Source organism: Balaenoptera acutorostrata, chromosome 6 (assembly GCF_949987535.1).
Source record: "Balaenoptera acutorostrata chromosome 6, mBalAcu1.1, whole genome shotgun sequence".
Lineage (NCBI taxonomy): Eukaryota > Metazoa > Chordata > Mammalia > Artiodactyla > Balaenopteridae > Balaenoptera > Balaenoptera acutorostrata.
The window spans coordinates 120,647,368-120,671,438 of NC_080069.1; the positions used below are offsets into that span (position 1 = coordinate 120,647,368).

At 59.7% G+C, this 24,071-nt stretch overlaps 2 protein-coding genes across 5 annotated transcripts; one reads left to right on the plus strand and one right to left on the minus strand.

Moving 5' to 3' along the window:
• Positions 1 to 256: 256 nt before the first annotated feature.
• On the plus strand, positions 257 to 15,720 carry POMT1 (protein O-mannosyltransferase 1). Of its 4 annotated transcripts, XM_007194478.2 has the most exons (20): positions 260 to 599; positions 1,223 to 1,374; positions 2,430 to 2,536; positions 2,710 to 2,760; positions 3,320 to 3,466; positions 4,250 to 4,361; positions 4,721 to 4,786; positions 4,872 to 4,965; positions 5,108 to 5,263; positions 6,062 to 6,192; positions 6,522 to 6,617; positions 7,716 to 7,808; positions 9,327 to 9,423; positions 10,825 to 10,917; positions 11,141 to 11,261; positions 11,583 to 11,680; positions 12,257 to 12,370; positions 13,086 to 13,212; positions 14,035 to 14,212; positions 14,883 to 15,720. In XM_007194478.2, the coding sequence occupies exons 2-20, from the start codon at positions 1,253 to 1,255 to the stop codon at positions 15,055 to 15,057; spliced, it is 2,178 nt and encodes a 725-aa protein (XP_007194540.2). In that variant the 5' UTR covers positions 260 to 599; positions 1,223 to 1,252; the 3' UTR covers positions 15,058 to 15,720. The 4 variants fall into 4 exon arrangements, with proteins under 4 accessions (XP_057404074.1, XP_007194540.2, XP_057404075.1 ...); XM_057548091.1 differs by lacking the exon at positions 11,141 to 11,261 and having other exon boundaries at positions 257 to 599; positions 7,622 to 7,808; XM_057548092.1 differs by lacking the exon at positions 2,430 to 2,536.
• Positions 15,720 to 21,507, minus strand: UCK1 (uridine-cytidine kinase 1). The gene is made up of 7 exons (XM_007194486.3): positions 21,223 to 21,507; positions 20,694 to 20,853; positions 19,753 to 19,849; positions 19,461 to 19,603; positions 19,276 to 19,370; positions 17,482 to 17,530; positions 15,720 to 16,975 (listed from the first exon to the last, which is right to left on the minus strand). The coding sequence occupies exons 1-7, from the start codon at positions 21,328 to 21,330 to the stop codon at positions 16,794 to 16,796; spliced, it is 834 nt and encodes a 277-aa protein (XP_007194548.2). The 5' UTR covers positions 21,331 to 21,507; the 3' UTR covers positions 15,720 to 16,793.
• Positions 21,508 to 24,071: the final 2,564 nt, after the last annotated feature.

Here is a 24,071-nt window from a genome sequence, read left to right on the forward strand (position 1 = left end):
CCGCCGGGGCGGGGGGTGGACCCTGCCCGCCTCCACCTGCGCGCGCGTCCGCGCCACACTGAGCGAAATGCCCATACGGTCCCACTGTGTCGTCTTAAAAAGGCAGCCGTGTGTCTAGTGTGCCCAGGAACCCCGGATTGCCCAGCCGTGAACCACAGACTGCAGACGCTCCCCTGCATAACCTTTGCGTCCGGGTCTGGGCTCGCCCAGTGCGCAAGCGCGCCGCTCTCGCCCAGTGCGCACGCACGCTGCACCCCCGGCGGCCTCGCAGGCGCGGCGAATCGAGCGTCGAGCGGGCTAGTGGGCGGCGAAGAGCGCCGAGCGGCCTCGTCCCCAACGGTCGGCGCCCCAGCCCCCGGCCCTCAGGCGTCCGAGGCGTGGCCCGGCACGGGGAGCGGCTGTGAGGGGACTGGAAGAAACGCGAGTGCGTTTGGGGCGCCGGGGACCAGAGCCCAGGCGGAAGCGGGAGAGTCAGTGTGGAACGCGCGTGCGCGGTCTGTGGGGCACTGGGGCCGGGGGCGGCCGGTCTTGCCTGACCCGGGGAAGGGGGCGCCCGAGGCAGGCGTGCCCGGGGAAAGAAGGGCGGCGCCCAGGAGCAGGTGAAACCTTCGGGAAAGATAGCGGCCTGCGGGAGAGAAAGGGGAGTGCCGGAAAGAGGAGTGGGGGCCTCCCAGGGCAGACAGGGTCTCTGGAGAGAAGGGGGTGCTCAGGGAAGATGTAGCTGCAGGGAGAGACGCGGGCCTCCACGGTAGATGTAGCCTTGAGGATAGAAGGGGACCGCCGAAGGCCAGATGCAGCTTTGATGCGAGAAAGGCGGTGCCCAAGGCAGATGCAACCTTAAGAAAAGTGGAGCTTCGGGGAGCAAACGGGGTGCCCAGTGCAGATGCGCCCTCGGGGTGAGAAAGCGGGCGCCCCGGGGACGGTGCTGGCTCGCGGCGGGAGGGGAGGGGAGGGAGGATCTTGGCGCAGATGTGGAGGCTCTGAGCCTCAAGGGGTGGAGGTCACCGCGCTGTGAACTGGCCGCACTGCCCAGGTGGGGAGGGGCCAGGAGGCCGTCTCACTGACCGGAAGTGCCCAGCAGGTGTTGGTGGAGTGAGTGAATATTCAGTCCTCAGCTTCCCACCTCGGTTGACCGCTGGTGAAAGCAGGGTCCTGTCACAGCCTCTTTCGAGCCGTCGGGGGCCACCTGTGTTCTGATGACAACTCTTCCCTGCGTTTCCAGGGCATCCTCCCCGGCCCGCTTTTCTACAAGATGTTGGGATTTTTGCAGCGCCCTGTGGTGGTGACAGCTGACATCAACTTGAATGTCGTGGCTCTGACCGCGGTGGGGTTGCTGAGCCGACTCTGGCAGCTTTCCTATCCAAGGGCCGTGGTGTAAGCTAAGCAACTCCATTCTGGGTGCATCGGAAGGAACTGTAATTTGTTCAGTGTGTTGGTGACGGGAAGTGCCTTTTGGAACAGCGTAAATGGGAGAGTAAAATTCCGGGCTTCCTGGTGATGGGTGTCTTTGGCAGTTAGAGGAGAGACCAGCTTGTCCCCAGGACAGCCCCTGCAGAGGCCACCTGTTTGGTCTTGCCCCGTAGGTCAGTAGTGGGTGCAGTAGCCTTGGGTGGGCGGAAGATTGAGGCATTTGGAAGTGAGTCCTCCCTGATACTAGAGTGTGTTCTTTGTCATAATGGGAAATGATTGCTGTTATTGTTAAAGGGCTGTTCATTATCTGATTAACACGTGTTCCTTTTCACTTAGCTTTTTATTATGGCAAATGTCAAACAGATACAAATATACAGAGAATGGTATATTCATCACCCAGCTCATAGCCAACCCCTTCCCTGCAGTGGATTTTTTTGAAGCACATCATAAACACTGTGTCTCATTTATAAACAATTCAGTATCTATCTCTAAAAGATCAGGATTCTTAAAAATCACGTGACCACAGTACCATCATCACCCCTAACAAGTTGCCAGCGGTTCCTTAATGTCAGCGAAAGTCCCTGATTGAAAGAGGTTTGTTGCGGCCGGCGCCTGCGTGCCTCCCTTTTACACCTGTTTTGTCGGGTCACCAGGCCTGATTCCGACTCTTAGCTGCGTGCACGCTGGTGGACAGGCAGATTAGCTTTGCGTTCAGGAGGCCTTTTGGAGACTGGCTCACGGTACACCCTAAACCCAAACGTAGGGAGAGAAATAGAACCTGTGTCAGGAAAGCCTCCTGAATGCCCAACTTTCGTGGGGCGTTTCCCTTCCTGTCCTTATGGATGTGTGATGCTGCACACGTGTCTTCATATTCGGGGACGCCGTGTAGTTGGGGCAAAAGTCTGACCTTTGCTGGTCACTCTCCAGAGTCATTTGGAGACACAGGTGTACGTTTATCCTCATGCCTTTTGTGTACGATTAAGGTTTCTAGTTGACTCTAATGTGGGTTTGCTTTGCAGTTTTGATGAAGTTTATTATGGGCAGTACATCTCTTTTTACATGAAGCGGATCTTCTTTTTGGATGGCAGTGGACCACCGTTTGGCCACATGCTGCTGGCCTTGGGAGGTAGGATTCATTAGTAAGACAGGTGGCCCTTTAACACTTATAGGTGAAATTTCTTCAGGGCAGAAGTGGTGTCTTATTCTTTCTTTATTATTGTTCCCCTATTGACTGCCGCGGTTTGGTGCTTCAGAAATATTTACTGAACAGGATAGTTACTGATTAATCTTCTGTTTTAGGTTATTTAGGAGGATTTGATGGTAACTTTTTGTGGAACAGAATTGGAGCAGGTAAAATACCATTTTCGTTTCCCTTATTAACTTGCAAGTATTAGAATGGAGAGGTCGTAGCTTTCATAGGGATTAACAACTATGGTTTATTCATCTGAATCCAAGGTATGATAAATGTTTGGGTACAAGGGAAGGGTTTTCAGAAAGTCCGGTAAATTCCTTAGTGTTTAGTTACAGTAAGTATTTTATCCCTGGTTTTTGGTACGCATAGCACGCTCGCCATATGTGGCATCTGATTGCCGTTATCTTTTGTACGTATAAATGTTATGTGTTGCCACAGTGTTTTTGGAACTAGATGGGGTAAACTTATAAAGAAGGATTAGCTCATTTCAGAGTCCTCGGCATCACTCCCGTACTTACTGAGAACTGGCCCTTGACCACACGGAGCTTCTTTCAGAGCCTCTGCCCGTGGCCTGCACACTCCGTCCCTGATGGGGCCCCCAGCCTGGCAGACTTGCGTCGTAGTCTGTGAGCGTGGCAGTCTGTGTGAAAAGACACTGCAGTGTAGGGAGGTGGTGTGGGCACAGTGCTCTCAGCCCCGCTGTGGTTGCTCTTCCAGAATACAGCACCAACGTGCCCGTGTGGTCCCTGCGCCTGCTGCCGGCCCTTGCAGGGGCCCTGTCGGTGCCCATGGCCTACCAGATCGTGTGGGAGCTCGGCTTCTCTCACTGTGCCGCCGTGGGGGCCGCTCTGCTGATTCTGATCGGTAAGGCCTGGTGGGGCGCAGGGAAGATCCCAGCGCCGGCCCTTGTTTGTGTCTGTGCGGCCCCGGAGGGCTCAGGGTTTAGTAGACGTGCCCCCTGCAGTGTCTGCTGCTCGCAGGACGGAAGGACGCACATCCAGTGTGTCCAGATTGGACTCTGGGAGTCACCCCACTCCCAGGCCGAGGGATTGTGGAGCTGCGTGTGCAGACTGTGACGTCATGGAGGTGCAGCCGTGTGTAGCGGGCCTGCCCCAAACGACACTCCTACGCGCGCCTGCCGTGAGCACCTCCCCCTGCAGCCAAGTCTGTCCTTGAATGAGAAGCTCCCCCGTACTCCCACCTCCCAGGCCTTGACCAGTGGAGATGGACTCAGGAATTAGTGGGTATTCCTCAGAAGGGATCTCTTGGCCCAGGTCTATGAACAAATGACATTAAGTCAGATGAAAATAAAAAGAATTCATGTCTGCTGAGTGACGACCCTAACTGGGCCCCTGTGCCCACAGAGTGTTAGAATGTCCAGGCGGCCTGCGGAATCTGTATTTCTTTTCTCAGACGAGGAAAACGAAGGCTCAGGAAGGGCAGTGACTTCCCCAGAGTCCCCCAGGTCTCAGGAGGCTTGATTCACACCTCAGAATTGGCCTTCGTGGTTCCGGGGCGTGTCCCCTTACAGCCACCCTGAGCCCGAACTTGCCACCCTCACGCTCTGGGACGTTTGACAAGGGCCCTTTCTGGTGGACGTTTGCCCTCGCTGCCCAACACCTGACGCCCGTGTCATTTCCCCGACAGAGAACTCTCTGATCACTCAGTCAAGGCTGATGCTTTTGGAATCAGTGCTGATATTTTTCAATCTGTTGGCCGTGCTGTCTTACCTGAAGTTCTCCAACTCCCAGAAACACAGGTATGGAAAATGGGACGTGCTCTTCCTAGTTACTAAGAAAGAGGAGTCCGGGGGGTGGTCGACCTGAGCAGGTCTGATACCTTGCCACGCAGGGGAGCTGCCACAGGCACCTTGACTGGCTCTTGGCTGACTTTATAAATAATCCTCATCTTTCTATAACTCAGACTAACTGGAAAAATGTTCTGGCCAAAGAGGAAAATTCTATCAGGACTGGCTGCTCTCTGGGGAGACGAGGAGTCATTTCCTTGCACCTGGAGCTCGGTGCAGCGAGCTGACCCCGAGATCTCTGAGGAGGGCACCTTCTCTGGCCTTTGGGAGACATTCTGATCTCCCAGCTGGGCGTCTGTGCTTTGCTCCAGGCCCTTCTCTCCGAGCTGGTGGTTTTGGTTGATGCTGACGGGTGTGGCCTGCTCCTGTGCCGTCGGGTGAGTTTGCTCCACGGGTCTGGGGCAGCAGCCGTGTCCTGCGTGCATGTCTCGTCTTAACTTTCCCCCTATTGTGTCCCTTCAGCACCAAGTATGTGGGTGTGTTCACATACCTACTGGTGCTTGGGGTTGCTGCTGCCCACGCCTGGCACCTGATAGGAGACCAGACGCTGTCAAACGTAGGTGCTGACGTCCTGGGCAGGGCGAGGCTGGCCCTGGGGGGTCGGGGGGCAGGGAGCGCCTGCTGACAGGCCTCGGAGGGGGACAGGCCTGGGCCCGCCTTCCCCAAAGCGGGGGTGACGTCCCCTCCGTCTCTGGCAGGTCCGTGTGCTCTGTCACCTGCTGGCCCGAGCGGTGGCCCTGTTGGTCATCCCGGTCCTCGTGTACCTGCTGTTCTTCTATGTCCACCTGCTGCTGCTCTGCCGCTCCGGGCCCCACGACCAGATCATGTCCAGTGCTTTCCAGGCCAGCTTGGAGGTAAAAGTGATGCCCAGCCATCCTAGAAAGAAGGCCACACTAGACTCGGAGTTTTCTTACGAAACACCACCAAGTGGGCCTTAGAGGAAAAGCCAAATCGAGAAGTGAGGCATCGCTTCACTGCTACTACACGAATTCTGAACATGCTGACAGTGTAGGAGGGAACGAGGGGTCCGCTCTCTGCAGTGTGACCTGCTGGGCAGGTGCCAGGCTGCACAGGACAAACGCGACTCTGGCATTCGCTCAAGTAACTTTGCAAAAATAATAAAATGCTCCAATTGCGGTGTCAGCAGTGTAGACTCTGAAGTTGGACAGACCTGCTCCTAAGGGCCGGCTCTGCCGACAGCCAGTTCTGTGTGTTTGGGCAAATCTCTTCACTCACCCAAATCCCAGAGTTAGATGGACATAATTGCTCTTATCACGGGATGCCTGTAAGAAATAAATAAGGACGAATGGGGGGAATTCCCTGGTGGTCCAGTGGTTAGGACTCGGCGCTTTCACTGCTGGGGCCCGGGTTCAACCCCTAGTCGGAGAGCCGAGATCCAGCAAGCCGCTAGGACGAGCGGGGAGGGGCTAGGTGAGCGCCTGGCCCAGGGCAGCCTCCAGTCGGTGGTCATACAGCGTAACATGTCAGGATTATATCACATGCGGTCGTAGCTAATTGTGAGATACAGTGATAACTGCCCCCACCCGGAATACACCCCGGCTGGAGGAGGGGCTGTCAGAGGGGCTGGCGTAGGTGTCACGCTCTCGCTTTCTCTCTCCCTCTCACCGGCCACCCCTTTGCTCCTGTCTCAGGGGGGGCTGGCGCGGATCACGCAAGGCCAGCCCCTGGAGGTGGCCTACGGTTCCCAGGTCACTCTGAAGAACGTCTTTGGCCAACCTGTGCCCTGCTGGCTTCATTCCCACCAGAGCACCTACCCCATGATGTAAGGAAAGTGACTTTTTAATTCGAAGGTTATGACGTGTTTTGTTTTTTCACATTTTTGCTGTTACCAACTCTCACTTTATGTGAGTAAGTTTGCGAGACAAAAAAGAAACTGAGCTCTCAGATCCTGATTATCGATGAGACTCGTTATTTCTGTGTGTAAAACCACTAGAGGGACTGGCGCTGCCTGGGCTCACATCTTCAGCCCCGCTGGGACGTGAATGGATCTGGACAGCTCGCTGGGTGGCATCTGTAGGGACCTTGGTGGGGGGGAGGGGGAGGCCGCGGGCCCCTTGGTGCCCCACCCGCAGATGCACCCTCTTCTCGCAGATACGAGAACGGCCGTGGCAGCTCTCACCAGCAGCAGGTGACCTGCTACCCCTTCAAGGATGTCAACAACTGGTGGATTGTAAAGGACCCCGGGAGGTGAGTACAGGTCCGGGGACGCCTCGCCTCGGTCCCGGCCTCCTCTCTGTCCATGCTCCGTCCACGAAGCCTTGGGACCGGCTCTGTGCCGGGCAGCCCACGGTCCAGGACTTACGGTCCCAGCATCTCCTCTGGGTGTTTCCAGGCGTGTCCCGACTCTCCCCCACCCCGTGGTCTGCCCCCACTCACCGCCGCCCTGCAGACGCCCGTCTCCCTGCCGTCATCCCCACCTCCAGTCCCAGCCAGTCCTGTTGGTTCTGCCGTCAGGGTGTCCATCTCCCCCATCTGTCTTTTTCCACGCCTGCCTCCCCCACACCCCACAGCCCCCCAGGTGTCAGGTCAGGCTCCTGCTCAAACCCCTCCCTGAGCTCCGAGCTCCACGGCCCTTAGAACGGATCCAGTCCCCGACTGGTCTGCAGGGCCGCGCCCTCCGGCTCCAGCCCCGCTCCCCTCGCAGCGCTCACCCTGCCCCGCATTTCTGCAGGAAGGCAGGCTCCTGCCACAGGCTCTGCACCGCTGTCCCCGCAGCCTGGAAGGGTCCCACCGGGGCCCTCTTACCCAGCACCTGAAAGTCACCTCCTCAGGGACGCTGCCTGGCCGCCTCCCAGGCCCCCCGCCTTCCCCCCTGTCAGCATCCCGTTGGCTTCCGCGTGTCCGCTGTCCGGCTGCCCACACGTTTGCTCCCTGGTTCCCACTCAGTGCAGTAACTTGAGGGTGGTGGCCACGTCCGTCTGGCTCGGCCAGATGCTCAGCTGCCAGCCGCGGGGCAGGGTCTGATAGGCCCTCGGTCCACTTTCACTGAGCGAACGTGGAGCCATAGTCTCTGCTAGAAGGGTTTCGGGGCAGGTGCGGGCATTCGTAGCAAGTACGGCGCAGCTGCGGTCAGTGTGAAGGTGGCTACTAGTGGCGCCACGCCAGGAAGCTTGCAAAGTGACCTGAGGTCTCAGGAGAGAGTTACATAAAACGTACGCGCTGTGTTTTCACACGCGTTCACCTCGTACAAGGAACCCGGTGACCGGGCGGCTGTGCGACTCCACGTTGCCCGAGCGAGGACCGGGGCCCCTGCCGCCCCGCGAGCGCAGCCGCACTTTCTTCCAGACACGAGCTGGTGGTGAACAACCCCCCGAGGCCCGTGCGGCACGGCGACATCGTGCAGCTGGTGCACGGCATGACCACCCGCCTCCTCAACACGTGAGTCCCCTCCTCTGTTCAGAGCAAAGCGTGACCGCTGCTGTGCGTCACCGCCCCTGGCCTGGCTCTGCCCTCGATGTTGGGGGGCAGGGGACCCCTAGTGGTGGTCGCAGGGTAGGGGGAGAGCCTTAGTGATCTGAGTGGGATGGCAGCCTCTCACCCGTCCTGCAGGGGGGGCCGGGGTGACGAGGAGAGTCCTGCCTGGAATGAAGTGTGGGCGCCCTTGCAGATGGGGGACCCGCGGAAAGGAGAAGTGAGTTCAGAAGGATCTCAGCTGGGGGATGGAGTCAGGAACCCTCCCTGGCTTGACCTCCGGGCAGCCTCCGCATATTGACAGGCCCGGGCCGCCTCTGCTCTCCTTCCACCCGGCCTCTCGGGTCATCTCGTGGGTCTCAGTGACCCCACACTCGCGCCCCAGCCCCAGCCTCCCCGCTGGATGCCTGGGCTCTCTGCCTCCCCTTCTGCTTCCCGGGGAAGGAGCCGGTTGCTCAGTCCTCATCCTCTTCCGCCACCCCTGTAGTCGCTGTGTCGGGAAATCCACGAAGGTCGCTTCCTTCTCTCTGCACTCCCAGCCCCACCCAGGCCCCGTTCCCTTTGTCCTGTGATGCTGGGAACCCACCTGCCTGCCCCATTCTGCACACGGCGGCCACGGCTCCCTCTGAAAAACACACACTCTACTCACTGACCTCACGTCTCTGTGGAGGTCCCTCCAGCGACTCCCAGTGTGACTGTCACACTCAGAATCACACCCCACCCCTCCCCTGGCTGCAGGCCCCCCGGGACCTGGCCCCGTGACTCCAGTCACCCTGGCCCCCCACTACCCCCAGAATGACCACATGCAGCCCCCCTGGGGCCTTCACTTGCTCCGTCTGCCTGGAATGTTCTTCAACTCAGATCCCCCCACACACACACCCCACCCCGTGGCCCAGTCGCTCACTTTATTCAGGTGTCAGCTGAGATGTCCCCGCAGCAAAAGCGTTGCTGTGTGCTGTGCCTGCCCTGGTTGGGTGTCATTCGTAGCACTCACAGGGCCTGCGCTCGTGACTGACTTCCTGCTCGCTTCAGGGTCCCCAGGTCCTCTGCGGGGCCTCGCGCAGGTCTGGTGAAGCGCGGTTTCCTAGTGCGTGGGTGAGGGGAGCTGGGGTTTCTGGGCGTGTTGTCCTCCGACAGTAGTCGTGGCGCCCCAGCCATTTCCGAGCCCTGACCTCAGGTTGCTGCCGGCTGGCCGGGTGAGCTCCCGGGCTCAGCTCGTCCTCTGAAAGGGGGATGACCGGCCCCACGGTTTAGATGGGTGTCTGCCAGATTCCCCCAGAGATGTGATGACTGCAGAGTCTCTGCTCTGTCGTGTTTGATTTATCGCCCAGCTCCTAGGTGCTGCATCCTTGGAGTGGCAACCGTGGTGCTTGAAGGCTGAGCTGGCTTTGTTTCCTGAAAAGCGGTTTTTTCCCCGTAAAAGCACAGTGAGCGCCTTTCAGAGGAGCTCGGGAAGCCCCTCGGCAGCGCTGTTTGGTTTTCCAGGCACGACGTCGCGGCCCCCCTGAGCCCTCACTCCCAGGAGGTGTCCTGCTACATCGACTACAACGTCTCCATGCCCGCCCAGAACCTCTGGAGGCTGGTGAGCGTAACCCCAGCGACCAGGCGCGCCGGCAGCACAGCCCGTTCCAAGCCGCCCCTTAGGACAAGCGACTGCCTGTTCTACGGAAAGGGGGAATTGGGTAGTGTTCTTCTGTCAGAGGAAGGAGCTTACGGTACGATGGATGGGTGGGCACTCCGTATGGGGCTCACGTGGCGCTGCTGGCAGAAGGTCCCTCCCACTGTTTGGCCTCCAAACCAGCGCCCTGAGCACACTGGGAGCCTCTTTTGTCAACCCTCGCCCAGGATTAAGAAGGGTTTCCCTGGGGACAGGCAGGGCCATCTGGGCGTTGATTCCTGGCACTGCCCTCCTGGGCCCTGGGCCTGTGGTCAGGCAGTGCCCTGGGCAACGTGGCAGGAGGAAGGTTCTGTCACTGGGCCGTTGGACTGTCTGAAGTCAGGGACGCGCGTGAGAAGCGCAGCGGCGGTGCAGTGGCTGCACTGGGCTAACCTCCGGGGGAGCCGGGCTCCCCTTCAGCCGCCACGGGCTGCACGCCTGTAGCACCGGCCCCCCGCTGGGTTCTCGATGGTGTGAGGCCAGGCGCTGCTGGCCCTCAGCGAAGCCAGGGGCCGGGGAGGCCACCTCTGTCTTTGTGCACGGCGGGGCCTGGCGCTCTGCGCTGCACGCAGCTGTCTGTGCAGCTGCCTCTGTCCCCTCCCCCAGTGCTCCTCTGACGTGAGTTGTTGCACCAGCTCCTTTATCACCAGGGTTCTCCTGAAGGCCCCGCCCACTCCCCTTGCTGCTAAGGCCCATCGCCGATCCTTTCCTGCTCCTCAGCCCCTCTGGTGGCACTTTGAGCCCCACACGCCCCCGTTTCCAGGAACTGAAGCTCCAGGAACAGGCAGAGAGGACGGCTGACCGGAGGGTGAGGCCCGGCCCGGCCTCCTCGTCCTGTCCGCACTTAGCCCCTCGGGTTCTTTCTTGTCAGTAGCTACATGACCTCCCGGGGTTGTCGCCAGGCTCCAGTAAGTTAAATACGGCAGCGCCAAGCTCTTCAGACGTTAGTTTTCTATTACCCAGCGTCAGGAGTACCCTCTAAGGGCATCTTTTCAGGGACAGTCTCTGACCTTCCTTTGCACCATCTCTGCGCGCCATCAGGCGTTGCAGAAGCTCAGGGTGAGCATCCGTCTCTAAGTCCCCACTGAGGAGGCTGCGCCGGGCAGTCTCTGGAGGAGGGCAGCGCCCCTCCCCCGACCGCCCCCCAGCACCTGCACAGGCGTCAGCAGTAACGTCGATGGCATGTCCGGGGTCAGCCGGCGGCTCCCCCGGGGACTGTGCCCTCGTATCACAGCAAGTCAGTCTCGCTGTGGTGACTGGTCTTCATTTCTACAGTTAAGGAAATCTGAAAAAGAGTGAAATAACGGACCAGACCTGCTTTTACAGGACATTGTGAACAGAGAGTCGGACACGGACGTCTGGAAGACCATCTTGTCGGAGGTCCGGTTCGTGCACGTGAACACATCAGCCATCCTCAAGGTCAGTGATGCCGCCTCACACGGTCCTGCCAGGTGGGACAGGATGAAGTGTTGCGGGAGTGGTGAGGGCCCTCTGTAACTGCTCAGAACCGAACCCCATCATGACGCTCCCCAGAGGAGAGCCGGCTGCCCTTGTCAGCTGCTGGCCAAGTGACTGGGGTGGGGCCCCCCGGGCCAGGCGGAGCTGATCCCTCCCTCACACCCTCCCCACTTCGCTTCGCCAGCTGAGCGGGGCGCCCCTCCCAGACTGGGGCTTTCGGCAGCTGGAGGTGGTCGGGGAGAAGCTGTCCCGGGGCTACCACGGGAGCACCGTGTGGAACGTGGAGGAGCACCGCTACGGCAGGAGTGAGCCCCGGCCCCCAATGGAGGGGACCGCATGCGCTCCAGGCTCCACTGCAGACCCTCTCCCTCCCCGTCCCCCTGTAGCTGAAGCGGTGATAGGACTCGGGGTGGGGGCGGGTGTCCCTGGAAGGCAGGGCAAGCCGAGCTTTCTGACTCGAAAGATGCTGAGTGGGTGGGTGGACCGTGTACGGTGGGGAAAACCACGTGGAGTGGCGCAGTCTGACTGAGTCCCGGCGGGTTGTCAGAAAAGCAGCTGGCAGCTGCCACTGGGAGCTCCCTGACCTGGTTCTGCTGTGTCTTCTGGGTTCCGGCTGCGCCTGCCAGGCCAGGAGCAGAAGGAGAGGGAGCTGGAGCTGCGCTCCCCAGCGCAGATGGACGCCAGCAGGAACCTCAGCTTCATGGCCAGATTCTCAGAGCTGCAGGTGACGGGCGGCTGGAGGGCTGGGCGACCTTGCGCACCGGGTGCTGGCTCCTCGCCAGGGAAGGCACTGCAGTCTGTAGATCTCCCACCTGCCCACTGTCAGCCTTTAAACTGGGACCTGACTCGGCAGGGAGGGAGCATTTCCCTCTGTCCACTCTAAGTGACATGCCTGGCACTGTCGGTCCCCTGCCTCCTGGCTGTCCTGCCTTGTGGCTTTGCCGGCAGGAACAGTCAGGAGCCAAGGAGACTGCGCAGCAGAGTGGCACTGCACACAGGTCAGGGCAGAACGGGCCATGGTCAACACGGTGCAGCCCCAGAGAACTCAGGGTCCCAAATCTAAAAGCACCCTCAGTGCCCAGTCCCATCCCTTAAACAGACGAGGCGACCGGAGCCCAGGGGTAGGCGCCTCCTGGGCTCATCAGCCCCGGTGCGCTGCCTCTGTGGCATGATCCAAATGTACTTGAGGTCGGACGCCCACGTGAGAGGGGCAGCAGTTTACCCTGCCCCCTGGCAGATCCCTGAGCGATGAAGGTGGCTGGCTGTCCGTGTGACTCCCAGCGGCCTCTGCTTTCCGCAGTGGCGGATGCTGACGGTGAGAAGCGATGATTCCGAACACAAATACAGCTCCACGCCGCTGGACTGGGTCACGCTAGACACCAGCATCGCCTACTGGCTGCACCCCAGGACCAGTGTAAGCGGAGCGTCTGTGCGGCAGAGCTGCCCCGCGCCTGAGAGTTCTGTGATGTTAAGAGCAGCCATTGCATGCGACCAAGTCCCAGCCTTCCTGCGCTTCCCTAACGAAAGCCTGGGACTTGTTTTTATTGCTCTGGCAGCTCGAGGCCAGAGCTCCCCTGAGATGCCAAGGAGTCGGGTCCTAGCTTGTCCACAGGTGGAGGGAAACCAGGCTTGGTGGCTGTGGTGGGGGCGCGTGGCTCCCCTTCTCTGGCAGACGTGGCTTTTAAAATAGCCCTGCTTGGTTTCCCGCGTGGCACGTGGCGTCTGGGCCGGTCAGTGCTCTGTTTCCCTGTACATCGTCTCTCTTCACCTGGGAGAGCAAACGCAGCACGTAGCGGGTGCCCAGTAATTACCCGCTGAGGGTGGGTATGTGCTCAAGATGCTCACCGTCTTCCTCCCCCCTGGAAGTGGGGGGCCACGGCTCGCTGAGAAGCGGGGTCTGAGATGAGCGGGTCCTCAGTGCCCTGCAACTCTGCATCAGCCTCCCTGGGAGCAGCTTTGCTGTCAGAAGAGAGTCCCGTCTACTCCCGGTTCTCAGTTTCAGCTTACAGAGCTGAGAACCTTCACACGTCCGTCCTGGCAGCGAGGGCGGAGGGTGTGGTGGGTGCCTGTGTCTGCTCTGGGCTGTGGCGTCTTGGCTGAGGTGACAGGGTCTCTCTGTGGGCCCGCAGGCACAGATCCACCTGCTCGGAAACATCGTGATCTGGGCCTCGGCCAGCCTTGCCACCCTGGTGTACGCCCTGCTCTTCGTCTGGTACCTGCTCAGACGCCGAAGAAGAGTCTGCGACCTCCCTGAGGGTCTGTGCAGCCGCCCACATGTGTCTCACGCCCCCTCCTTCTGGTTCTGACGGGAGCTCCTTGTGCTTCCGGTGTCAGCCCGGCCACACCAGCAAGCAGGGCCTTGAGGCCACCTCTTCGTTTCTGCCTCGAGGGAACTTCTGTCTCTTCCCCAGAGACAGAATGTTGCAGTCCAGTCCCCGCATCGCCTTCAAGGCTTCTCCGGGGACGTGCAGGTGTCAGGCAGGAATTGCTTCCTGACCCCAGGACACTCTGGAAGTGGCTGATGGGACAGAGGCGCCAGCGGGCACTTAGTCAGGGGTGGTGGTTTGCAAGGACAGAGACCCCCTTCAAACCATCCTGAAACAGGAAAGGAGCAAACACCCAGGGCAGGGCAGGGCAGGGCCCCGAAGGCCATCAGGAGCAGGGAGTCGCCTTCTCTGGGCTCAGCTCCGAGCTGGTCATTCTCTCCACCGACTCCCGGCTCTCCTGGGCGGGTGCACGGGTCCAGCCCCTCCACTGCTCCCTGAGGAGTGAGACCCAGCTCGGAATCTCCGGGTGAGCCAAGGCCAGCGGGGAGTCGGGAATAAGCTGGGCCTGGCCCCCAGGAAGCTGGCATTTCTCAGGAAGGGGACGGTAGTACCAGCAGGAAGCTACAGGAGGTTCTTAGGACACGGTCTGTCCTTCCTCCAGAAATGTGGGAAGGCTGGGAGGGGACATAGAGAAATCAGGAGCTGGAGCTCACGTGTACTTTGCGGATGAGGAGGCCAGCCTGCGGGACCGCTGGGAGCTTCCCAGCTGGAGCCGTCGGCAGCGCTGGCTCGAGATGACTTTTTCCCGCAGGTTGCTGGCTGCGCTGGGCACTGGCCGGGGCTCTGTGCGCCGGGGGCTGGGCCGTGAACTACGTGCCCTTCTTCTTGATGGAGAAGACGCTGTTCCTCTACCACTACTTGCCGGCGCTCGCCTTCCAGATCCTCCTGCTTCCTGTGGTCTTGGAGCATGTCAGCGGCCGCCTGTGCAGGTACCGGGCCCTGGCAGCCACGCCCCCTGGGGTCCGGGTCCAGGGGGGTCTTGAATGGCGATTCCAGTGTGATGCAGATGGGGTTAGGGTCACAAAAGAGGCACAGGCGAGGCTCTACAGGGGTTCAGGGGATGAAGCTAACTGAGGCTGGTGGGAGAGGAAGGTGGCTGAGGTGTGTGGGAAATGGGGAAGGCCCTTTGGGCCTGGAGAACACCAGGAGCAAAGAAAAGGAAGGGGAAACATGGGGCGTGTCCCAGAGCAGCCAGTGGTTAGTGGCCGGATTGCGTGGTGCACGGCAGAGATAAACCAGGAAGCTTTGTAAACCGGAGCGACTTCCGTAGGCCAGGGCAGAGGGCGGCCCTCTCTCTTTGGTCCCCAGGAAGCTGGTAGTACGTCAGGAGGGCTGCACTGTGCTCACGGGGGGCTCGGGGGCGATACTCTGGCATCCGACCTTAGATGGAGAAGCTGTGGAATTCTGGAAGCAGAGCGAGTGAGGAGGGCAGGGCTTAGCGCCTCGGGCGGGACGTGGTGAGGGCTGGTGGTCAGGCAGGGGGTGGCCGGAGGAAGGAGAGGCCGGGGTAGGTGACCACATGGGCGACGGATGCCCAGAGGACATCGTGGTGGGGAGGGGCCGGCCTCCCCACGCCCGTGCTCTGCCCTGGGCCGGCAGGTCCCAGCTCCAGAGGAGCTTCTTCGGCGCGCTGGTCGTGGCGTGGTTTGCCTCTGCCTGTCATGTGTCCAACACGCTGCGCCCGCTAACCTACGGGGACAGGTCACTCTCACCCAGCGAACTCAAGGCCCTTCGCTGGAAAGACAGCTGGGATATCCTGATCCGGAAATACTAGCAGGACACGGACACAGTGATGGACGGCAGGGCCGGGTCAGGACAAAGTAGAACCGTCTTTTATTATGAGCATGTTTACTTCTGACAACGCAGAGTGGCTCTGAGCTTGGTGGAGACTCGGGCTCGGCAGCGATTCTGTTCTGGTTTCGTTGTTGAAACAGTCCTCTGATGAGCACCTCGTTTTGAGCAAAGTCTGTTTTTCCCGGACTGTGAAGAACAACGCCCTCCATGTCTGCTGACTCCTGAGAGCCCCGTGAGCTAGCTGAGTGTGCAGTGGCTGGCACGGGGCTCCTGTTGGCCTGGATGACGGCAGGGAGGGGCCGGTTCGGGTCGAAGCAGACGAGGCCCCGATCTCGCTGTCAGAGGCTGGTGGTGGGCTTTGGCTGACTGGCCCGCTGACCTGCTGACCCAGCGAGGCCGTGGGGAATCACCCTCATGGTTCAGTGGCACACGAGCTACTGGAACGCCGGCCTGAGGAGGTTGTGGAAGGCTGGCCGTTCCTCCTCACCATCGCTGACTCTTTAACCGCTGCCCAGAGAGCCTGCCGAGAGGTTCGTGAGCGACTAGCCTCTTCAACCGTCAAGGTTTGTGCCATCCATATCTCTCCTTGTCCTGATTTTGCCTTTTCTTAATGTAATTAAAAAGGGACAAATTGACATTCATATTTGGTATTTATTGGATCTCTCCGAAAGGGCACAATAAGTTTGACAAAACTTTCACAGTCATCAGAAATCAGCCACCGTGCTCAGCTGAGCTCAACTGATGTCTCTGTGTAACTACAGTTAGAACGCGACAGCTGGTGGCTTTTACAGAAACAGCCACGTGGGAGGGAGGACAAACGAGGACAAGACCATGACTGTTGGTGAGGCGCGGACGCTGCGTGAGCACAGGGGACTGGCCACCCTTGGCCCGCGGCATCTGCTCACGCCTCTCTGGTCCACACACGCCTTGACTGGAGGTGACGTGCCCTTGACCTGGCCGAGGGCGACACCAGGAAAGACCTGTCCAGACAGCAGCCTGGGCTCAGGGGCCCAGAGTAGGACTGCATGAGGACACTGTGCCCGCCAGAAGGCAGACCCCCAAGCAGGCAGACTCAGGCTGGGCAAGTGGGGGCCCCGCCTGTGTGTTTGGTGCTGGTTACGGAAAAGCTTGCTCCCCAGGGCTCCCTCCTGGCTCTGCCTTCAGAGCACAGGCCGGAAGGAAGGAAGCCTCTCTACGGCCCCTCGTGTACCAGGTCAGCGTGTACCAGGAGCACGACCCCACTGGTGGGTCATGAAATTGGGTTACTAGGTCACAGCGAGCATGGTGTCAGGAGACAGACTACAACAGAAAACATGTGGTTGTATAACACATAAAAAGGAAGAGTGTTACCTCTTCACACTTCTCAGTTACATGTGTGTGAACCAGATCATACTAGTCTCTCTTGCTGTGGGTTCACCGTCAAAATCACAGCGTCCGGGCTATTTCTTCAACGTTCCCCAAAATATGTGACTTGCTCACCACACGTTGTGGCGTTTCTCAGTAACTAAAGAGACCTTTAAGCCTCTGTAATGTGAGGAAGCGGGTGGAAAGGTCAGGGCTGCCTGCAGACATCCTGTCAGACCCAGTCTGAGTAACTCGTCCAGGTTGCCCGAATTAGCGAGGGACGCCTGGACTCCAGCACCACCCCGGCCACGGTTGTGTGTTTAGGGGCGGGAGGGCATCTCCGGACCCGCCGGGAGCTGAGCACTCCACTCCTCAGTGGGGCCTGCTGCTGGACTCCAGGTGCGACCGTTTGCCAGAGGTCAGCACCCTGGGGTGGTCTCCCGGCTCAGGAAACGTCCTCTTGTAGCTGCGCCCGTTAGACCCTCCGCGATGCCACTTGCAGATGTCGCCGTTGAGGATGTCCTGGATGTGCTGCACGATAAGGTTGATGGCCACTGCAGCAGAGACAGACAGAGCTGGGTCAGCTGCCCCACTCTCCATCGCGACACGCCGGGAGGGCTGCCCGCCCAGCGCCAACCTGGCGTTACTGGCGAAGCACACGGTTTTCCTCCCTGAGGCATCTGTGTGGCGCTGAGTCTCAGCAGACAGACAAGTGCACGCTGGGGCCTGAGCGCAGTAAAACCTACCTGGCTCGGTCGCGAGGGTTTCTGTTAACTAACCCTGGTTAAGATGCCTTCTGCTAACGACTGACTCCCTGTCACTTTTCCATATATTTTTTTTTCCCACCAGCTTCCCTGAGATATAATTGACATAATGCATTGTGTCAGTTTAAAGTGTACAATGTGTTAAATGTTTTTCTAAGTGCATTTGAAACCTGTGCCACAGATGTACACGGACAGGCCTCAAGCGCTGGGGGTGTCTCAGTAACCACGACAGGATGGGCAGTGCCTGCTTCATGGTCCTGGGAGGAGTGGGGTCAGCCAGCAGGCCTGGTCCTTACCCATATTGTCAACCCCTCGAGGGATTATCACATCAGCATACTTCTTTGTCTGCAAGGCGAGAAAAGGAACGTCTGGTAAGGATCTGTCCCCCAGATGATTTCAGCTTGCTTGGGGCTAGATGCAGGGAAGCAAGCCCAGGCCCATCATGGAAGATGGGGGGGCAGGGATTCGAGGTATTTGTCAACCAGGTGAGAGACGGTGACCCCAGAAGTGAGGGAAGGTGAGCTGAGGCAGCCGAGGAAGAAACAGTGCTCGTCTCCCGGCGTCTCTGAGATGCTTGTCTCTCGTGAGCACTGCTGTAGGGGCCAGTTCTCTGTGCTGACCGCCTGGTTCTCTGGGCCAAGTGAAGTGGGGCACCCTCCCACTACACACAGGGTTCTTGACCCAGTGACAGTAGGGCTGCGCTCCACGCGAGGACCTGCTCCCCTTCCTTCCCCGCCCCTCATCTGCTCCCACGCCGAGGAACTCACTCCCTGTGGGGCGCCCTGTGGCACCGCCGAGGAGGGACCCCCAACCAGATGCTGCTGAGGGGGCCCAATCTGAAGCAGCGGAGGGAGGCAAGGGAGGAAACGGTCTGGGCCAGGAGACAGACCTGCAGACCGCTGAGTGTAGCCAGCATGTGGATTTGGGCCAAGGAGGCCTGTCACACAGATTAGCCACGGGGGCGGGCGGGACCAAGTCCTGGGGCAGCTGTGTCTGCGGGCAGTGGAGACCCACGGGAGACGTGAGCGTGAGAGGGCCAGGGCTGCCTCCCATGGGGCTGTGGACAGTGGGCTACGGGGGGCAGGAGGGGTGGAGCCCAGCAAAGAGCTGAGAAAGGTCTTCCCTTCGGGGACGCGGGGGACACGGCCAGCTTAGTCAACTCGCTGTGTGGCTACCGGTAAAGGGGAGGGAGAGATGGAGGCTCCGGCCCAGGGCGGTTCTGCTTCCACCCAGGGGCACCCGGTCACATTTGGAATCCAGAGTTTTACCGTAAACGACCTACTTTGCCAAATGTCTTTCTGTAAATAAGAGAGACTGCAAAGCAGTCAATTTACTTTTCTGATCACTTTCCAGAGACTTCAGAGAACATGAATGTAAAATAAAAAATGTTTTCTTGAAATAGCAGAAACAGAACTCCTTCGTCCTGTTTATCTAGAGCAGGAATCCTGGTTCTAATTCCTTTGTGCCTCATTTTTCCCTTTAAGAAGCAAAATATTGTTCAATTCCCCTTTAAATCCTTACGCAAGTCCTATCTAGTGACTGACAGTGAAGACTGTGAGATGGAGGAAGAGACAGATGGCCACAAGCAGTGAATTCCTCCTCTATAGGCCAGCTGGACCTTCCAGTGCCAGCCAAAGGCAGCCCAGAGAAACACACGGCACGGACGAAGTTTCTAAGCACCTACTGTGTGCCAGACACCACTTTGGCAGCCAACAGACAAAAATTCCTGCCCCTGCGGAGCCTACCGTTCCAAGGCGGGGGAAGGAAATGCACAGTGTGGGTCAGGGAAGAAGCAGCGCCCTGGAGAAATGCAGACAGACAGGCCAGGAGGGAGGCGGTGGCGGTGCCAGGGGTGAAGCCTGGTGGGGGGGGGGCCGGGGAGGAGGAGGCAGTGGGGAAGGGGTGACGGGAAGAACAGAGGACACATTCACAGCTGAGAACGGCTCCTCGGGAACGTGGGTACAAGGAGCTAATTCTCCATTTATACAGCAGACCACGTCTCTCCACGGCTTGGCTCTCACACAATGGGGCACCGGGGGTCCTTCTGAAAAGGGAGAAAGGGAGGTCCCCAAGCAAGCGGAAGGCGGTACCGGCAGGCAGAACTCCTCGAAGGCCGGCTTGACAAAGGTGGTGTACTGCGTCAGGATCTGCTCCAGGTCCCGGCCGCGGTGCACGTCCCGGAGAACTGTGGCGACAGGAGCAGGGTGGGGACCTTCAGACCCCCGGGACCCGGGGCCAGGCCGGCCAGGGGCAGCGAGGCCCGCGTCCGCCTTACCTCTTCGTGACAGCCTGACGTCAGAGTCAGTGTCCACAAAGAGTCGCAGATGGAACATGTCCCGGATCTCCTGGCTGTAGAAGACCAGGATGCCCTCGAACAGGACCACATCTGCGGGGTAGACCACCGTGGTCTCTGCTAACCTGCAGGGTGCGACCAGGAAGGGGCCCTGCCGTCAGCTTCAGTCCCCGGGGGTGGACTCCGTGCTGGGGACAGATCCTGGTGGCGGGGGGGGGGGGTCCTCACCAGCCCCCAGCGCACAGCCCTCTCCTCCCAGGAGCCACCTGCTCACCTTGAGTGGGTCACAAAATCATAGATTGGGACCTCGACTGTTTTGCCCTCCACAATGTTTTTCAGAGTCCTGTGCATCAAATCGTTATCAAAAGCATCTGCAGGGATGGAACAAAAGGCAAGACAAGCCCGTGTCCTGGTGCTGGGGACCGCAGGGAACTCGCTCTGCCTTGCGGTCAGCACAGCTGGGTGCTGGTGCTACCAATGACCCTAAGCAACAGCTGTACAGTTTACGTTTGCAGGGCCCTCTGCCAACCACAGAATGGACCTGTCCTCGCTGCCCTCGGGCAGTGCCACCACCCAGGGATCGACCAGCCCTGGGAGGTAGGTGGGCTAGGCGTCTGCTTCCCTCTATTTCTGGGAAATAACACAGACTGACGCCTCTCGGACCTTCTTCCCATGCGTCCCCTGGGAAGGAATGAAGGTGGGAGCCAGCCACTGGGTGGGATCTTCTCGTAGCAGCAGGGGGGGGCAGCCCGCCTGTTCCCCCTCACCCACCCCATCTCCACCTGCTCCCCGGCCCCCGACCGGACCAGGAAACGGAGCTTCAAGGCCTCTGGTTCTTGTTTACCCACTGCTTCCACTGCTGGCCTCTCGAGGACTCTGCCCCAGGGCAGGTGGCGGAATGAAAGGCCACAGTGGACGCGGTCTGTGCAGAGGACCCTTAACGTGGGAAGATGCATGGCTTTCTCCGTGACCATAGTCGTGGCAGAGCGGTGGTCCTGAAGGCCCTTCTGAGGCGCAGACTCCCTGACTGGCTCCAGGGGAGCCTGGAGCTCCGGCAGGGCCACCCAGGGCCCAGAGAGCGCGGGAAAGACGCTCCACCGCGGAGCGTGATTTCATGGAACGGCTTAGGTCTCTCCCTATCCAGGTCCAACCCTGGACCCAGTCTCCATGGTCTGCCCTCCTCCCCCACTCCCTCCCCACCCTCAGGGTCTCCACCTGGATGGTCGAAATTGTACTGTCCCTTCAAGGCCTTGGCCTTCTGTTCCGTGGTCAGAACCTTATAGAACCTGTCTTGGCTCAGGATGACCAACTTCCGCTGCCGGTGGTCTACTTCATTCTGTCCCAGCAGCTCCATGATCTTCTCGCACACAGTTGACTGGAAACACACAAACAGGATCCCCGCCTGGAGATGCTCCCCCTGACCCACGAGCCCCGAGGGGCTGCCAGGCCGGCCAGTGACGGGTGGGGCTGCGCTTGGCGGGAAGACCTCGGGGCACTGGCAGGGGCAGCGCCGACCTGGAGGCCACGAGAGGCCAGGCCAGCGGGAGGCTTGCGGGGGGCCCCGAGGTCCAGCGCCCCGCTCCCCGCCTGCGCCCCGGCCTAAGCTTGGCCAGCCGTGGCCGCAGCCCACGCCCGGGAGGGGGCATCTCGGCAGCCAGGGGCTGGGGTCTCTCTCTGGACGGAGGCCGGAGTTCCAGGGGGTCGGGGTGACACTCAGGCCCCGCCGCGCCGCCCAGCCCCTTACCTTGCCGCTCGCGGTACCGCCGCTCACCCCGATCAAGAAGGGCCGCTGGTGAGGACGGTCGGCCTCGTGCGCGGCGCCCTCGCAGTCGCCGCCTACAGCCGAAGCCATCGCCAGCGCCGCTCGCCCGCATCGGCTTCCTAGCTCACGCAGCCTCCCCAAAACCTGCCGGCCCGCCCCCGCGCAAGGATCGGAGACGCCCCCCACGGAGCCCCACTTCCGGGAGGCGCGCGGCGCGGTGGGAGCGGGGCTGCGGGCGCGCGCGGGGCACCGCGAGAGTTGTAGTCCCTCGCGTCCGAGGGTGCCGCGCATGCGTGGGCGGGGCCGATGCTCCGGGAGGCTGCGGAGGCAGCTGGACGGGCTGCGGCGACGCCCGGTTTTTGTTTTTGCTGCAAAGGACAGAAGCAACTCAATATGGCTACTGGCTGCAGGAGTCTCCAGACGCCGGGCGGCCTCCGGGAAGGTTCCCTCCAGCCACACCTCCGCTGCCTGGGGCCGTCGGAATGATCCCCCGGGACTGCAGGGCCGGGGTGGGAACGTGGGCCAGCGCCCGCACCGGCAAGTCAGACTACTGAGCCCTGTGACCCGGGTCGGAAGTTAGAACGGGTTCTGCCTCCTCGCGTGCGGTCACCCCGGAGAGTGTGCTGTCGCCTATGCCCCTGCCCCTCGTGCTCCGCCCCTGCCTCCACCTCCCGGCTCCGACGCCTCTTGCCTGGGCACACCCTTAGCGCCGCCTCGGCTCACCCCCACTCCAGCCCAGCCTCCACGCTGGCCACCCGAGTTTCCTGACACTGCCCTGATCGTGTCACCCACCCACTCCCCCGCTAGAGCCTTCAGTGCTGCCTCCAGCACAAGTTCCTGGCCTCCTCAACCTTCCCAGTACGTGGTGGGCAGAAGTCATGGAATGACTTTTTAGACTCAGCACTAGACAGGCTGTGAGCCAAGAAGACAGAGACCCTGTCTGCTGGATTCCACCTGTACCCCCAGTACCTGGTACAGAGAAGGCAAACACCAGCCTGTTCCAACCTATGTTTCCCCAAGGCATCAAGTCTCTCTTTGCAGGTCTAACTCCTAATGCATTGTGAGCACTCCATGAATATTTGATGACGTTGAAATATGATGCAGGAGAGACTAATGTGCAGACATCAGGCGGAGTCACTGTTTATGTAACTTCAGAGGCCTTAACCCACCTCAGGAAGGGTTACAGGACGGTTCTTCTGATCGGGGGGGGGGAGAGGGTACAAGGGAACTTGGGCCTCCTGAGCCCTGTGGACCTGGACAGAGGGAAGCTGAGGAAGGAGCGGCTGGATGGGCATGAGAAAGCCACCCCCTACCTGAGAGGAACTTACACAGAAGCTCAAAACAGGGAGGGCCATTCACATGTTCACCACGGGGGAGGCAAAGTTTAGGCACTTGGCTCTGGGTTTAGAGTTGGGTTCAAACCTTGCCTCCGCCGAGTGACCTCGGTCAGTGATGTGGTCATGGTGTTTCCTTACTTCCCAGGTGTTATGGGGGAAGTGTTATGACTTAGTGAAATTAACATGTGTGAGTGGAGCTTGAGGAATCTGATGGTGGGCAGAGGTTCAACAACAGACCACAAGAGAAACTGAAGTAGAGAAGTTTATTACTCACAGGTCTTGGAGGAGGTACACGGCATGCCTCAAGGGGCCACACAGGAGGTCAAGGCAGAGTGCAGACAGAGAGGCAGGCCCTGGGGCATATTCCTTTATCAGGGTCTGTGGGTGGAGTGCTTTGGGCTTCCCAGGCTAGGGCTGGATTGGTTAATTCAAGCCGAAAGAGTGGGGTTTTGGTAAGGTCCACGGGGGTCTTATCTCAGGGGCGGATAAGGCATACAGGCAGGGGAGACTGCTGATCACAGGAGCATACGTGGGCTGGTGGATCCACAGGCTGCTGTCTAGGGCGTGCGCGTGTATGAAGGGACCTACTGTCAGTGTGAGGCCTCTGCAGGCCGCTTAGCCAAACAGACTGGATGCCAGGGCAGCAGTACCATGGAGTAGCTTAGCTAAACTCTCAACAGGGAAATGCCATGGTGAGGCTTCCATGCCAGAAGGCACACAAAGGGCCTGGTGTAAGACCTGGCCCAGAGCGGGTGCGGGGTGCCTGTTATGTGTTTTCTTCATTTGTGTATTTGTCTATTTGGCATCCATGCCTCACGGGGCCAATTATATTAACTATATTTTCTTATTTTCTGTATTCTTTTCTTTGTTAATGCTGACACTTTTTTCTGGGGGTGGGCCGTGCCACGCAGCTTACGGGATCTGAGTTCCCCCACCAGGGATTGAACCCGGGCCCTCGGCAGTGAAAGCGCGGAGTCCTAACCACTGGACCACCAGGGAATTCCTGTTATTTTTTGTATTCTTGATGCTCTGGCATCTGGGGGCTTCCCCCCCCAAGGCTAGCCACTTCTTGGGGATAGCAAAGGGAGCCCATCTTTCCCATGCGCACCAGCCAATCCCCAACCCCCTCTCATCTAACCCTACACGCTCCCACCAGGCCCCAGGCCCAGACACCCTCCTAGACCCTTCACTCCACCCTAGGCCTGTCTATGACTCTTCCCACCATCCCTTCCCCAAGGATGCTCCAGCCCCTCCCCAGCTGGACCAGGCTAGCCCCTGTCAGTGTTCTCTGCAGCCCCGGAAAGCATGGAACACAGCTGCAATTATGTAGCAGATTCTGCAATCATGGGCTTGATGTTTGTCCCTAGAGCTGAGCCCTATGAGGGCAGGGCAGTGGCAGGCTTGTGCTGCCGAATCTCTCTGCCACACACAGGAAGCACCTATTGTTGCTGAATGAGCAATGGGGTTGAGACTCATAGGTTTGGCTTTCTCAGA

Coding starts and splice junctions, on each gene's coding strand:
- POMT1 (XM_007194478.2), top strand. CDS start 1,253: ATGTTGGGATTTTTGCAGCGCCCTGTGGTGGTGACAGCTGACATCAAC. Junction 4,362..4,720: donor TCCAACTCCCAGAAACACAG/GTATGGAAAATG, acceptor GCTTTGCTCCAG/GCCCTTCTCTCCGAGCTGGT. Junction 6,193..6,521: donor CAGAGCACCTACCCCATGAT/GTAAGGAAAGTG, acceptor CTCTTCTCGCAG/ATACGAGAACGGCCGTGGCA.
- UCK1 (XM_007194486.3), bottom strand. CDS start 21,330: ATGGCTTCGGCTGTAGGCGGCGACTGCGAGGGCGCCGCGCACGAGGCC. Junction 19,604..19,752: donor GATTTTGTGACCCACTCAAG/GTGAGCAGGTGG, acceptor CGCACCCTGCAG/GTTAGCAGAGACCACGGTGG. Junction 17,531..19,275: donor TCGAGGAGTTCTGCCTGCCG/GTACCGCCTTCC, acceptor CTCGCCTTGCAG/ACAAAGAAGTATGCTGATGT.